This window comes from Mytilus californianus, unplaced genomic scaffold, assembly GCF_021869535.1.
Source record: "Mytilus californianus isolate M0D057914Y unplaced genomic scaffold, xbMytCali1.0.p SCAF_4, whole genome shotgun sequence".
NCBI classification, from domain to species: Eukaryota; Metazoa; Mollusca; class Bivalvia; order Mytilida; family Mytilidae; genus Mytilus; species Mytilus californianus.
The window spans coordinates 30,103,793-30,120,788 of record NW_026262690.1 but is presented as its reverse complement, the minus strand read 5'-3'; the positions used below and the strand labels follow the sequence as shown (position 1 = coordinate 30,120,788).

The 16,996-nt window shown below is 32.2% G+C and overlaps 1 protein-coding gene across 3 annotated transcripts in view; it reads left to right on the top strand.

The window, feature by feature from the left end:
* LOC127739435 (protein stoned-B-like) overlaps positions 1–16,996 on the top strand; it is a 56,476-nt gene that overhangs the window by 29,358 nt on the left and 10,122 nt on the right. For 2 of the 3 annotated variants that reach the window (XM_052251199.1, XM_052251200.1), the window contains one exon: positions 12,477–15,926. In XM_052251199.1, the coding sequence (XP_052107159.1) occupies positions 12,494–15,926 (3,433 nt within the window). In that variant the 5' untranslated portion in view covers positions 12,477–12,493. Of the gene's footprint in view, positions 1–7,240; positions 7,381–12,476; positions 15,927–16,996 lie in introns of those variants that run through there. The other variant, XM_052251201.1, reaches the window with a different exon arrangement.

Genomic DNA, 16,996 nt, shown 5'->3' with positions numbered 1-16,996 from the left:
GACATGGCAAACATTTTTAAAATGCTGAGATCAACCTCTTGTCTATTTACATCAGAACCATCCAGATGACTTCTTACAGGTGTTAAATGATAAGTCCGAGTCAACTCCTTATTTGAGTTCTATCCCTCTAGTGACGACTTTTACCAATTTTTGTGTTTTTGCCTAATATCTTGCAAACATAATAGATGGATAGAAATTTCAAATTGCAAAATGATAAGTAAGTTAAGATCTACAAATAAGTCAAACATTGTTAAAATCATCAGTGGACTCCTTATTGGAGTTATGGCTCTATAATGAGGATGTTTACCATTTTTTTGCCTATTTGCCTGATATTTTAAAAACTGTTGTAGGTAGAAGGACACTAAAAATAGCAATATAATAATCAGCAATTCAAGATATTCAAAATTGTTTTTGCTTATTAGCTTGAAAACTATATTAAATACATAGAAATTTATAAATCAACTTGGCGGAAATTGTCAGTTGACTCTTTATAGGAGTTATTGCCTATAAATGACTATGTTTTTTACCCTTTTTTGTGTTTTTGGCAAAAACTATAGAAGATAGAGAGAAACTGTAAACAGAAAAACTATCAGCAATACAAGATCAACAAAAAAGTCATGAATTTATATTCTAGTCTATAATGTTGGAGAGCATGGAGAGTGTCCATTGTTGAAGATACACAAAAAACTAGGTGAGCCGCACAGGCTCTTCATTCAGAGCTTCTAGTTAGTCCCCTACCGACGAAGTCGAAGGGGACTAGGTTTGCACTCCGTCCGTCTGTCAGTCCGGCAAATCAGTTTTTCACACTTTTTTTCTTCATACTTGAAGATATTAATTTGATATTTGGTGTATTGTTCTATCATGACAAGTTAACTTACTGATCAAGTTCGAATTTTGTTCTGGTCTGATGATTTTGTGGAGTTATGGTCCTTGGACTTAGAAAATTCACTTAAATAATCAGTTTTCCACACTTTTTTTCGTCATGTTTGAAGATATTGACTTGATATTTGTTATAAAGTTTACACCATGACAAGTTATAGATCAAGTAAGCATTTTGTTCCAGTACAATGAATTTTTAACCGGTAGGTGACTATGTATTGCCATGCAATACTCTCAGAATGCTTGTTTTAAATCTGTAACACCAGCATTAAAGAGTTGTAATAAGAAATGCAAATTATTAAAATGATAAAATTACTGAGCTACTAGATATATTAAACAAATCAATGTCCATACATACTGACGAATTTCCCGAAAAACATCTCTTAATAATTAATTGGGATATATACTGGTTCAATTACTTCTGTCTATCTGTCCATAAAGACTTTCTATCACATTTTTCAAAGCAACTCTGGTTAAGCCTTACTGTGTGACTAGTTTTCAGTTTTTTTGATGTTCTACTTCTTGTTAGCTGAAAACTTTTATCTTAAAATGTCAAACATATATTTTTGTCACATTTTTATCAGCAATTACAAGTCACAACATCTTGATACATGTATATGGCACCAAGCTCCATCTGGTTATGTTGCAAAAATACTTTTTTGGTTTAAAAGTAATTTTCCATGTTTCATTCAATATACAACAGAAACAACTAAAATTTGAAATTTGAAGATTGAATTATCAAAACATTAAGTATTGTTAAGTTATTTAAAATTTTCAGAAAAATCCTTTTAAATCAAGATCAGATAATTATACTGAATTTGATAGGACAATTTGTGTTTTTTTGATTTTAAAAGAAAAAAAGGTCTGTGAGCCCCTATTTTTATTCGTTATTTTGGATGTAATTATAAAAAGCAATTCTCTCATTGAATTTTAACCAATTCTATTGTTTACTGTTTCCTCAGTAGGAAAAATTAATTTAAAAGAATTTTAATGAAAAAAATTAGGTCTGTGACCCCCAGTTTTTATATTGAAATGTGAAAGTACATTTACTCAGAAGTCTTTTACAGAAGTTTTAAGAAAAATCTATCTCCGAACATTTACACACCCCAGCTTCCTTAACACATAGGGTATAGACACTGATTTATTGTCTCGCATGTGACGAAAGTCAGTATGCGAGACATAGGGATTACAATTTTTGATGGTGTAAACTATTTGTATAAAGCTTTACATTTCAGAAGGTAGAAGGTCTAGATGCTTCATACCTTATTTACAGATATCTCATATGTTAAAAAGTTTCCATCTGTCATATGTCCATTGTCTTGGACCTCGTTTTCTTGGTTAAATGACTGCTTGAAAAAAAAATTTTTATCAAATGAAATACATTTAATGGATCAGTGATCAAGGTTAAAGTTATGTGGTCAAGTCCATATCTTAGATACTTTAAGGGTTAGGTCAACGATATTCGGTGTATGGAATAATAGTAAGGTGTACATTTCCGACTGGCAGGTTTTATCTGACTATGACCTCAATTTCATGGTTCATTTGACAATGTTTAGTGTTTGTGGTTTGGTCTCTTTCTCAGATACTATAAGGAATAGGGCCACTATATGTGGTGTTTGGAATGATTGAAAGTGTACATATCCATCTGGCAGGTTTCATCTGACCTTGACCTAATTTTCATGATCATGGTTCATTGGACAATGTTTAGTTTTTGAGGCTTGGTCTATTTCTCAGATATTATAATCAAAAGGTCAATTATATTTGGTGTATGGAATGATTGTTAGGTGTACATGTCTGTTTGCCAGGGTTCATATGTCCTTGACCTCATTTCCATGGTTCAATGGTCAATGATAAGTTTTTGTAATTTTGTCATTTTATCAGATACTATAAGCAATAAGTCAACTTTATATGGTGTATGGAATGATTGAAGGTGTACATGTCTATCTGGCAGGGTTCCTGTGACCTTGACCTTATTTTCATGGTTCATTGTTCAATGTTAAGATTTTGTGGTTTGATCTGTTTCTCAGGTACTATTAGTGATAGGATCACTATATTTGGTGTATGGAATGATTGTTAGGTGTACATGTCTGTCTGGCATGGTTCATCTGACCGTCACCTCATTTTCATAGAACATTGATAATTTTAAGTTTATATGATACTTGTAGTAAAATCTATATATATTACAACATGAGTTCAATAATAAGTAAAACAGGCGAACATTTCAGCATGTGCACTCTTGTTGTTTAAGAACATATATTGAACTACTGATGTCTTTTCTGGTTTTATTGCCTCACCTGTGACGAATGAGAGACATATGGACGATAATCTGGTTGGTAAACTATTTGTATATTTATCAGCTCTATTTATAACTCTCCACTTTAATTTTTCATTATTTCTCACACCCATAGCAACACACATTGTGACGTCAAAATTAACTTACCAAGCTTTGTACTTCAGTGCTTATTTTTGTATGAAAATTGTTCTGATGACGCCTACCTGGCAGGCGAAACATGTTAACAAGCATTTTGATAAAATGGCAGTCTCATGAAGTGTTGTTGTCAAATTGGTACTTTATTATATAATATTTATTGACAACCCTGCATACTAAGGTATCCACTTTAGGAATCTCTACCGAAAGTAAACACAACAGCGTTATAAAAGAGATTATTTGTTTCATTTCCTATATTTTATTCCTAGGAAGTTAAAATTTCAAAAAGAAAAACGTTTTCCTAACAAGAAAAAGAAATATTTTTCACAGTAACTTGTGTTGTAGGAGAAGGATTTATCTAAAGTATTATCCAATTCTAGTTTGAGAAAAATTCAACTAACAGATTAGAGAAAGGTTTAACTAGTGTTTTCCTAAAGATAAGAGATGGGTTTAACTGCACAGGTTTGAGTATAGTTTGACTGTAATGTTGTCCCACAGGTTAGAGAAGGTTTGACTGCAGTGTATATATTGCCCCACAGGTTCTACTAGAGTTTGACTGCAGTTTTATGAAAGGTTTAACTGTTGTGCTGTCATACAAGTTAGAGAAGGGTTTGACAGCAGAATTTTCCCACAAATTAGAGAAAGGTTTAACTAGTGTTTTCCTAAAGATAAGAGATGGATTTAATTGCACAGGTTTGTGTATAGTTTGACTGTGATGTTGTCCCACAGGTAAGAGTAGGTTTTTACTGTAGTGTTGTCCCACAGGTTAGAGAAGGTTTGACTGCAGTATATATACATTATCTTTTACTAGAGTTTGACTGCAGTTTTGTGAAAGGTTTAACTGTAGTGCTGTCCCACAGGTTAGAAAAGGGTTTGACAGCAGAATTGTCCCACAAGTTAGAGAAAGGTTTAACAATAGTATTGGTTAAATTACTGTAAGGGAGGGGTTTTACTACAGGTATTGAAATTTTAACAGTCTGGTGAGTGAAAGGTTTAACTAATATTGTAAGATTTTTGAAAGAAAGGGCAAAAGGGGTTTAGTTGTTATATTATAAAAAGGTTTTTACCTGTAGTGTTGTCAGACTTTAGTTGTCTAATCTTAGACAGGCATTAGTTGTTTGGTTAAATTTGGAGTTTTTATACTATGGTTAAAGAGTGATTCAACTGTTGCAGTATTGTCCGAATCTTTGAAGAAACGGGTTTGTGATTGTGTTTTTGAATCCTGTAAAAATAGAGTTTATCTGATATATTTTCTACTTCATCTGTAAAACCTTTACCAAATACATGTTTTTGCATGCATACATCACAAATCTTGCAATAGCATTCGTATTGTAAAATTTCAAGAACAATGCAATATTGATGTTTACATGTAGTTACCAAAATATTCCTCCAATCTGCCTACACAGAATTTAAACTGAAGCCAGTTCTATATTGTTCTTTAGACAGAATTGTTCATTTACAATTCCAATATTGTATAAGTCTTTTATCAGTGATACCTATTGATTTGCCTAGCATACTATCTATTTATTTAAACCCTGTTCTTTATTACTCTTTAATTACTAGCTCGATGGTTTTTGTAAATTGCTTTGAAATTGGAATTAATGGTTTCCTCAGTTCCTAAAGCGGTGTATTGAGTGTATATAATATGTTATGTTAACTTCATAAATCTGAAGTCTTGGGAGAAAGTGCCAATTAGTTACCATTTGCTCCATCTTTAGATAGTCTTGTATTGTACACAAGGTTGGCAAAAAAGCAGTCAATACTAGTATTGACCATGCCAGTGGTAAATACTGGTAAATACCGGGAAATACTGGCAAATACTGGCAAATACTGGTCGATTGAAATTTTGGGTGGACATTACTATAAAAACCACTCTCTACCTGGTCAATTACTTTTAGTAATGAAATAATGAAAGTGTTAAAGTCATTTTAAATGTTCTCATTTCTATTTTTATTGTAAATTCTTAATAAACAGTGATTTACAATGATCTATTAGTACATAAGATAGAAATGTTTCGTCCCTGGCAAGGAAACTCATCAGGTGGCTTTTGCACTGACTATAGCATTGCAATCATTACATTTTTAACTGGTTTTGTTGTTGTCTTATATTGTATAGATGTTCCAAATAGGGTCTTCAGGTTTCAGTTTGGTGCTTAAGTTAAGGTCAAGATGGTTGTACTATTTGTATGTAAATCATGTAAATATTGATTATGTAAAGGTAAAATTTATACTGCATTATATATTTTTTGGTTTAAAACATAAATTACAGTTCAGCCATAAGAGTAAAGGTCCTTCATACCTTCCATTTCCTGCATAAAGGTGATTTTTGTCTCACATTTAATAGACAGGAAATATAGTTATGGTTTAAGTGAGTCATACAGTTGTCATGGTGATCTTGACATAAATTGTTGGGTTTTTTTGCAGTTCTTAGATTCAGAAAATATGTTTCTGTAGATATATGTGATATTACATTGCCCTTATAAAGAAATTTTGTTTTCTTCAAAATATCATTTAAAAGTCAAAGGATTTTTCAGAAAGCGAGTCCTTCATTATTGTTGCCTTGATTTATCTTATTCCTGCGGCTGTGGTATGACTAGGTTCCGTGAATCTTCTACTTTTAGTGTCTCCACCAGATCTGTTATGAATTAGAATGATGATATATATAGTACCAAATATTTGCTTTTGACTCTGCTTTCAAAATTATATGCTGTCTTCTATTTCAAGTTCAATTTACTGGTTATCTTTTTGGTGGCTGGACTGTGCATGTTTTTAGCTGTGTGTTTCATTTGTATGACATATATAATGATAGGCAAAGGTGAAGGTTATTTTGTGCTCCAGTAAAACAGATTTAAATCCACCACATTTTGTGTCTGTATCAAATCAGGCTATCTTGAAAATGTGTTGTTTGTTGTTGTTTGTTGTTGTTCATCTATTTTTTTCAGAGGAGTCGGTTGTTTATTGTTGATGTGGTCTTTTGTCCATTTTTGTCTCGCCTGGAAAGCGAGACATAAGGATTGCTTTTCCGGCGACTTCGATGGCGTCAACTTGGCGTGAAACTTATACACACTTATACTACCACCACTACAGATCAAGTTCGAATTAAGGTGGCATCACTTTCACCATTTTCGACTTATGTTCCATTATTAATTGAAAAAAGGCTAAATTTGACAGCTCTGCACTCTTAACTTTAGTTTGCCTCAATCAAATGTTATACAGAATACTTAATACCACTAACCACAGATCAAGCTCTAATTTTGGTGGCGTAACTTACATCACTCTCAAGTTATGTCCCTTTATAGATGGAAGATTGCTGCATTTGCCATATATTTACAAGCAACTCATTCTTTTTTATTTGTAATAAATGTCATAGTTAGTAAAATGTAAAAATAATTGATTGCTTCAGTAATATAGATTCAAAATCATTTTTATTGTAGTTTTAATTTTGCAAAAACCAATATTTAAATAGTTATTTAAACGGACTTCATTCTTTTTCACAGGTTACACCTTTCTCATTTTAGTTTATGTACTTAATTCTGCTTCAGGAGAAAAAATATATTGGTCACATTGGTCAATGAAAATGTGTTAGTATCAAAAGAATAGATGGAAGGTACTTTTGCAAATAATTGCATGAAGTAAAAAAGGAAAACACATGGATTCATTCTGTTATTTAATATGGTTCCTGATAGTTAACACTTCAGGTATATGCAATAACGAATTGACACTGATTTCAATAATATTATCAATGAATTTATAAATAAGTCATTATGGCTTTAATAATACCATAAATAATGAACTTAAGCTTCCATGTAACCCTGAATAATTATAATAAAGAGACAAATTGATTAAGCTCCTCCCTAATGATGAAATTTGTTTATGACTGGATCCAAAAATCTGGCATTGATCTGATTCCTGCAAGAAGATTTTGGAAATCAATTTTTTTATATTGGAATATTGTTCTGTTCAACCAATTGCCTTGGTTACAATTGGAGAAAAGTTGCTGGATCAATTAATGGATTTTTCCAATAGACAGAATCATTCGTAATATTAGGCTCCTTACCAAGGCCCTGTTATAATGTAAGTAAATATAATTTCATTGATTTTCTAACCAATTTTCCATTTCTATTAATGGAAGCCATTTTCTTTCTGTCCGATACAAAGAATGAACTGCCCCTGCAGGTTGGCAAGACAACAAACATGGCTGAGGTAATGTTTCTTATCTATTTTTTTCAATTAATGATGTTTTCAGTTAGTAGCTTTAAAGGTACTGCATTAGTACATGTACTGAGCTTCTGTTGTTAGCTACTTTTGAAAAAGCCTGTATCTGACATAATAGAATTAGTTTGGACATATAATTATTGATCAAGCTTCAGTCTGAGAATTTCTTACTGTAAATGGTGCTTAAATCTTCTTTTGTCTTAGACATTTCCACAAGATTCATATTTAGGACACATCGTTTCACACCTTTCTTAGTGTGATGAAAATTTATTAGTTTTATGAATGACTTTGAGCAGATCAATATTCGTGTATTTTTTTAATTATAAAAGGACATTAAAGCAAAGAGTGCTGAAAGTGGCATTAAGCACTGTCAATCAATCATTTGAAGTGTTGTTGATAATTTTGAAACCATAATACTTGTTGTTCCTTATGTTTTTCATAGATACGATCATGTTAACATACCAATTATTTGAAATTGAGAGCAGAATATTTCAGTGAGGTATAAAATTGACCAGTTTTTTCAGGAAAATAGTCAGCAATCAGGAATATACCTACACTTTAGAAGGTGGCTAGTCTCTTGTAAATTCAGGTACCTAATTAGATTCATTTCATAAAACACGTAAATGAAATGTTCAAAGACTTATTTACCATACAACTTGTCCTAAAATCACTTGACTTCTTCAATGTACAAAAAATTCTTCAAAATTTGACCAGAGCAGTGAACTTGACTTAGACTTAAATAATATTAAGATTGGTATACTGATTTTGTGTCATTGATGGATACCACATAAGGCCCATATCCTTTGTTTTTCTATTATACTTTTAAATGTTTCATTTACCAAGGGAAATGGCCACCCTTTTTTACAAATGAAACCAAAGTATAAACCACCACTTTGTAAGCAAGACTTGTATAAAATGTATCAAAGAAGGGATTTTTTTTTTATAGATGATGGTCTGAATCTCTTGACTTGCCCACCCAATTCTTTATTCTTTTTAAAATAGAAAGTCATCCCAAAATGAATAAGAAAATTATACAGTTTTCAGAAATTTTAAGTACATTACGGTTACATTTTTAAATGGTTGAATTTTTCCATCTGACCCCAAGCATGACTGTTTTACTATAAATGAAAATTGGTGAAGGTTATCTGTAAATATAACTAGGATAAAAATTATCATTCATTTATATATGCCTTTTTCCAATATGCATTCAAAAGAGTTATGCCCTTTGGAAATATAAAATTTATGGAAAATGGCCTTGTTAGCACTCTCAAGGGTACAATTCTTACCAGATTTTTATAAAATTGTATAGGTTAATATCAGCAATATCTTGGACAAGTTGTAAAATGGTGGACAATCAACTTTTTTTTAAAAGAGTTATGACCCTTGGAAATATTAAATTTATGGAAAATGGCCTCATTAGCTCTCTCAAGGGTACATTTTTTTATAAAACTTATAGTATACTATAAGTAATGCCCTTGAAGGTCTGTTTGAAATATTTAGTATAAAACAAAAAACTTTTTTGTCCCCGCGCACGCTTTTTATTTATAAATTGTTTAACATGTCAGTAGAAACATGGATGTAATTTACTTTGTTTTCCTTCCTTGAAATGTTATTGGTTGAAAAATCAATAACTGTAAAGTCGACTTAATGACATATTTCTGAACATGTTACCAAATTTTAAAAAATTCCTACAGAGGATCCAACACTAATTATAGTAGATTTTGGCAGATATTGTGTAATTTTCCAAAATTGATTAAGAAAATTTTCATTGAACTTGAAGTTATGCTTTGTCTTTCCAATAAGATTAGTTCCAATTTGTTGGTTAAAATTGAGAATGGAAATGGGGAATGTGTCAAAGAGACAACAACCCGACCAAAGAGCAGAAAACAGCCCAAGGCCACCAATGGGTCTTCAACACAGCGAGAAAATCCCACATCTGAAGGCGGGCTTCAGCTGGCCCGAAACAAAAATGTATACTAGTTCAGTGAAAATGGACGTCACACTAAACTATGAAACATATAAATGAACTAGAATTAAAAAAACATACAAGAGTAACAAAGGCCAGAGGCTCCTGACTTGGGACAGGCGCAAAAATGCGGCGGGGTTAAACATGTTTTGTGAGATCTCAACCCTCCCCCTATACCTCTAGCCAATGTAGAATAAAACAAACACACAGCACTACACACAGTAAAACTCAGTTAAGCAAGTCCTTCAATGCAAAACATACAAAATTAGCAATATTGTATCAAAGCTGCTTTCAACAACAATGACATAGCAATAGATTACAATTTTGATTTTATTACTACTGAAATAATCTTAAAATATTTAATGTATTTAGTTTGTGATTAGGTCAGTTTATGGGGAACTACTAGTGGTAGATCAATGATATTTGGTATGCAGTTGTATTAGCAATGGCACATTTCATTTCCATGGAGATTATTTGGCCCCATCTCCTCAGTCATGGTCTATTGACTTCGAAATTTTTGCTTAGTTTACATGTATTAGTTTGTGATTAAGTCAGTTTATGGGAAACCACTAGAGGTAGGTCTTTGATTTTTGGTATGCAGTTGTATTAGCATTGGCACATCTCATTTCCAGGATTGTTTGGCCCTGTACCTTCAGTTATGGTTCATTTTCTTTAAATATTTTGCATAACTTACATATTTAAGAATTGCTTTTTTGATTTCAACGTTTGCTTTTTACTATCAAAATAACAAAAAGGCGAGACATATCACAGTTTATTATTCAAGAGATTGATACAATCTTGATTTCTGATATGACTTAATTGTTTAGGTTAGGTATTCTTGCCATACAATGTTGGCTCTTTTAGTTGTCTGTAATTGAAATTGTTACTTTTATATATGTTTTTTTGTTTAGATGTGTTCAGTGGTTTCTTTCTTAGTGACATTCTCAGCATGGCTTCCATCTTTTACATGATGATAGATCTATGGTAGACTCTTGTGTGGAGATTGAGAGCTTGAGATGTGGTATAAACAATTTGTTGTCTACTGTAAAGGACCATAGGTTGACCTCTAGATGTTGTTTTTGGTCTTTTATGTTGTTGGGTTACTATCTCATAGGCATATACATGTACACCATATCCCCTTTTAAATCATATCTAAAGTCTAATACACTTTCATTCAGTATTTTTATAGATTTATATTTTTTCTGTTGAAAGTTTTCTTTTTGTTGTTTTTCTGTAGAGGTAATTACATTGTGCCATTGCTATTGTAAATACTGTTATATTAGCATCTTGGAAATTGGTGGTTTTCAGTTTCAATCATTGACAGTGTTATACCCAAATACTTTTTAGTCTTTTGCTACTTTATCCACAGAATTAAAAGACTCAAAACTGGTTTTCCTCCGAGTTTGAATAACTTGTTCAATAAGGTTTGGTGTTTTCCTGAGTAATCTTACCTTATTTATATGTAGTGGTAAATATTTAGCTCAGCATTATACGCATATCTTCTTTCGGTCAAGAATAAGATTTAAAGAGGATTAACATCTATCCATTCTATGATATATGTTCAAGCCTTTGTATGTGAATTAGTTTAAACATCAGTTAAGCAGCATGATTTGTGCCTTGTATGTTTAATTGAAAGAATTACATTGTAGTTTCTTTACTCAAATTAATTTTCATGAAAAAGTTTTTAAATCAATAAGACTGTAGATTTTCCATCAGTGTAGAAAATTAAATGGTGTTAAGAGTCTGTTCATCCTATAAAATGATGTTACTTTAATCAATCTTTATTAAACTTAAGACTTTTAAACCAAAAAAACGTTGACTATATTGCCTGGAATATTGCAAGTGGCCTGTCATGTATCCCACCCTTTCTTTGGTCTTCCTATTATTGTAAATCTCACACTTTGTGATACAAAAGAGATTCTGATCCATTTATTGATTTTTGCAAATTTCTATCTGTTTTGTTAAACAGAGTTGTTGGTTTTCTTGTCTTAAACATTGTTGTCAATAATGGAAATTTATTGCTCATTGTTGTGCAGTATCAAAGACAGCAAATTAGAAAACAAGGATGTTTTTATAATCAAAGGTTAAATGAAAGTCATCACAGGAACGCCAGGATTAATTGCATGATGGCATAACTTGTTTGATGTAGTGTGGAGTCAACAATTCAAACACAGAAATTGTGCAATTGATTTCTCTCCTTGCTTTTAATTAGTCAAAAGTTCTATAGTAAATTGAATTGTACCACTATTAAATACTGAAAGATGAACATATAAAAATAAGGAGATGCGTTATTATAGCCAATGAGAAAACTGATAATACACCCCAGAGTTCAAATGGCGTAGATGTAGGCAACTACAGATCACGTCTTGTAGTTCAGTTTACATATTACATATAATCAAACCTTACTTTCACTTCAGTTGAGATATTTGTCATGCAGATTGTTTTTACATTTTATATTGCACTGAGAAACTCATTGGTCTTTGATATCATGAATTCAGCTCAAAAGTTTGCTCAGATGGTTGTTGATTGAAAACTTAGATAATACATATAGAGGATAACACAAATTACCAAAAATATATTGGATAGTACAACAAACCACACCAAACACCCAACTCCTCCAAAAAATAGACATACTAAACAAAGACAAAAAACAATGAACAACACATGTTCTAAATATCCTGACTTGGTACAGGCACAGCATGTGGTGGAAACATGTGCATTCCTCCCCCTTTCCCCCCCCCCCCCCCCCTCTCCCTTTTTATTAACAATAATCTTGCGTCCTGCATAACTGAAAAAGAGATATACTGTTGTTCTGTAGTATGTAATTGTTGTGCATTGCAATAATTTTACTGTTTGTTTATACTATTACCATTTGTAATAAAAAAAAAAAAAGACAAATAGATTATGCCTCAAGATAGAGTTTATGAAAACTGATAGACATATTCTATTTTATATTAAGATTTTAATTTATTATTTTTTGTAATTTTAGGGAACTTTAACTTAGCTATGTCATCAGAATCATTTGACGAATCATCTAATTTGGTTGTTACCTCCCCTAATGGAAATGATGATGAAAAAATCAGCAAACATAAAGAAGATAAAGGAAAGCTACGTGTCCGAGACAAAAGTCCTTCAAAGGGATTTGGTTTTATGAAAAAGAAGCGATCAAAATCACCATTTAGTTCACCATTCAAATCATCTAAGCCTCCTAAATCACCAAAGTCACCTTCAAAAGAAATATTAACTGAAGAATATCAAGATATTGAAAAGAAAATAAGTGAAAAGAAGTCAGAAGAATGGAAAATATTCCAGCAAATGCAAGACCGAATAAAGCAGAATCTCTTCCAGACTCAAAGTACACTTCATAAACTCTCAGCTAGTTTTGATGATGATATTGAACAAGCTGAAAAATCCAAATTAAATGTTGATGAAACAAATGATAATATGTCTCTTATTAAACGTGAAACTGGTGAAGACCTTGATCTTACAGAATACAAAATGGCAGATGATAATACAACAGAAGTTGAGTTATTGAATTTCTCTCAAGAAGTTTCAAATCTCAAAGTAACACCAGATATTTCTCCAAGAGGTACACCTAAACCACCAGCAAACAGTTTGAGAGCAAGTAGTGAAAATTTACTTGGATTAGACAAAACTTCTGTTTCTGTTGACACTGGATATATTGATCTTCTTGGACTTTCTACAGATGAACAAAATACTACTGTGGATAATCAAGTGCCGCCATCTTACATGAATGAAGATCTACTCGGATTAGAAGACTTTGGGACAGATCAGTCTCAACAAGGAAGTAGCTTATGTAGTAGTTTTGATGGTTCAGATATGTTATACAGTAGTAATGTCCAATCTCACAGTGAAATGTCATCTTGTCGATCCACACCATTGGGCTTTGAATCAGCATTCTGGGAAGGTCAGGACAAGGTGACACACATTCCTTCTGATTTTGTGAGTTCAATGGTAGATGAATTTTTACAACTTGATACAATGAAGGGTACAGATGTTTCTCTTGGCTCATTTAGGAAAGATAAACCTGCCTATATGCCTGAATTGTTTGATCCATTGACCCCTCCCTCAATTCCCATAGCAACAACCAATATAACTTTCCCACCATCTAATATTCAGACAAATGTAGATCCTTTTGCTTCTTTATTGGAGGACAAAGACATAGAAAATATAAATAGTAAAGATGACGCCGAGTTACAACCTGATTCTTCAGCATTTGCTACACGAGAATATGATAATTTAGGCTTCAGAATGCTGTCTGTTGATGTCCCTCCTGAACTGGAATCTCAAGGGACTGAACTGAAAAATCCTTTCTTGTGTGATACAGGACAGGAAACGTCTCAACAACAAACAGCAGATGTTTTTAGTGACAATAACTTTTTCTCTGATATGCTCAGCACATCTGATATACCTACAAAAGGAAATATCTGGGGTGATATTACAGAAAATGTGGACAATGCACAACTCGAGGGAAGTATCAATCCATTTGAAGAGGATTTCTTTGCTGCTGATCAGATAACTCAATCAGATGTTCCTATACCAGGTAGAAAAATGTCTTTAAATAATCCTTTTCTAATGATGGATGGATCAGATTTTGATCCTACAAGTGATGAATCTACAATAAATCCCTTTATAGATCTTGAAAAACCTGCTTCAGCTAAACATAAATTTCTATCAGACTGTGACAAATATTTATCTAATTTTACTGATTTGGATTCAGTTGTTTCTGACACGACCAAAATTTCAACGGATTTAGAAAATTTTGATCCATTTGGTACTGCTGTTGATAAGCGTGACTCAGGAATCAGTGATAAGGTGGAAAATGGAGATGTAAATGATGTTGATTTGATTGTTGATTCAACAAATTTTGATGATGATGATGATGATGATGATGACAACGAAGAGGATGATGACACATTTAGATTGAAAATAAAACCAATCATGAGTGAATCAAAAATATTGAATACAGTGACTGTACCTGCTCTTGTACCACCTCCTAGACCTAGTAGGTCACCTCAGCCACCTAGGGAAAATCCATTTGATAGGGAATCTCCCGCTGAAGAAAATTTTGCAGAATTCAAAGATCTTCATGAAGAAACAAATGAACCAAAAGTAATAGATTCTTCTTTTAAAAGTAGTGATATATCTACTGATATCAATTCTCCAGAAGAAGAAAATTTAGAACCACTTTCACCATTTTATGCAAAGGCTGATCTAGAAAAAGAGGGATGGCATTTAATGTTGAGGCAGCCAACAAAGAAAAAGTTGGCTTTAGCAGGAAATCGCTTCTGGAAGGAAGTTTATGTCAAATTGGTTCAACAAAAAGAAGGTCCAACTCTTCAAATATTTCGTGATGACAAAAGTGCAGAAATTCTCCAAGAACTTATACTGCAACCTTGCTATTCAATATCAGAACCTACATTGCAACATTATGACCAATACGGCAAAATACACACAGTAAAAATACAATATATCTTCTACAAAGAAAGAGTTGGGATAAGGCCTGATAGAATTAAACCTTCATTTGTCAAAAAACCAAAAGCTACTATGATACTTGACCATGCACCACAAGTATCAGAAATGATGAAATTTGGTTCTTTAAAAAAGGAGGAGATAAATACATTTGTTCGTCTCATAGAAGACACAATGATGAACATGGATGCTCGCCGTGAAAAAACATTGACTTATGTGAAGGATGAAGTATCTGCTGAGGTTTGGGATGAATATAAGACTGTTCTCGATAAGCAGGGTAAAATTTTATCTCAGAAAGTAAGATGTAGGATATTTTTCTTAGCTTTTGTCACTGGAATGCCTGCAACAGAATTAGGCATCAATGATAAAAGAAAGGATGGTAATGAAGTTGTAGGTCGTCATGACATTCTACCTATCAAAACTGAAGAATGGATCAGACCAGAAGATCTTGAATTTCATTGTACAGTGAACAAAGAACTTTTTGAAAAAGATGGAACAATAAGATTTCATCCTTTAGATGCATGTCGGTTTGAATTAATGAGATATCGTGTCAGACTGCGAGAAAATAAAGAGTTGCCCCTTCAGTTGACAATAACGCAAGAAGTTAAAAAGAAAAAGTTTGAAATTAGGTGTGACCTCCTTGTAACTGGATATCATTCTTTCAGTAAGAAGCATGGTCAGTTTCCATGTGAAAATATTGAAGTCAGATTTGCAATACCAGAACAATGGATATATTTATTTCGATATGAAAGACGGTTTGGGTATGGCTCTTTAAAATCAGCATGGAGAAAACCCGGGAAAATCAAAGGACTGGAAAGATTGACAATGATAGCTCAAGGATTAATGACTCCAACTCTTATGGAAACTGATGTTGGTGTTGCAAAGTATGAGAATGTATATCATGCTGTTGTTTGGAGGATACCTAGACTTCCAGAAAAAAGTGAAGGTAATTAAACTAACTGTCAGTGATTCTGTCAGTACCTTTTTCAAAACCAATAAAATTCTGTTACAAATAAAAATAAGAATTATGGGTGGTGGGGTATAAAAATAAATGTTGTTCAGTCCAAGAACTCTCATACATTTTTTCCTTGAATAGCCTTTAATAAAAAGAATCTTGATAAGCATATAAATGTTGCCATTTTTAAATTCAATGCATACAGATTTTTAGAGTCAATAAGAGAATTGCTTACTTGGTTAAGTAATTATTATTTTATTGACCTGGGATCTTTTCTCTTTGTTCATTAAAGCATCATTCTTGAGAAAAATCAATAAATGAGGAAATTTGCAACCACTTAATTTTACTTCACCAAGTGCTTTCTATTGCCATCTATGTTTTAAACCCTTAAACATGTTAAACACGTAAATATATATTCTATTTTTTAACTATTACTGGTAGTTTTCTTCTCTCTATAACTTTTGTTCATACCATTACACCACTTTTTATAGAAAAATACAACTTAAGGATGTTCGCTACTCTTTGTTTTAGAATTTTTGCAAGATATTCAGAATCCTCTGGTTTTATCCATGTAGTGCCATTAAAAATTTTGCCCACTGACCCTTACTTTTCTTTCCATAATTTTATTACATATAGTTTAAAATGCCTATTTGAAAATCTTATAAAATCCTTGTTATTTTTTCATAGTTTTTGAAAGAAAAATGTGCCAATGTTAAATGTATGAAAAATCTAGAGAGAATAATTTCCCGCCAAATTTTCAATGGCTTATATCTCGAAAACAAGCACACGGACCCTTAACTTTTTGTACTTTTTTAGTTCCTTTATTTATATACTATCTATTCATAACAGTCTTTTTAAAAGTTTGTTATTTTGAAACAGAGTAGCGAACATCCTTTAAAACACAAGCCTAAGTTTGTTGACTAGCTTGCTGCTTGTATATTTTCTGAACTGTTGGATATATTCAATATAAATTACAACTAATATAAGTATGGCAATCTATACAATTCAAGACAATCTTTAAATCAATAAGCATATAATGACATCTATATTAATTGATGCTC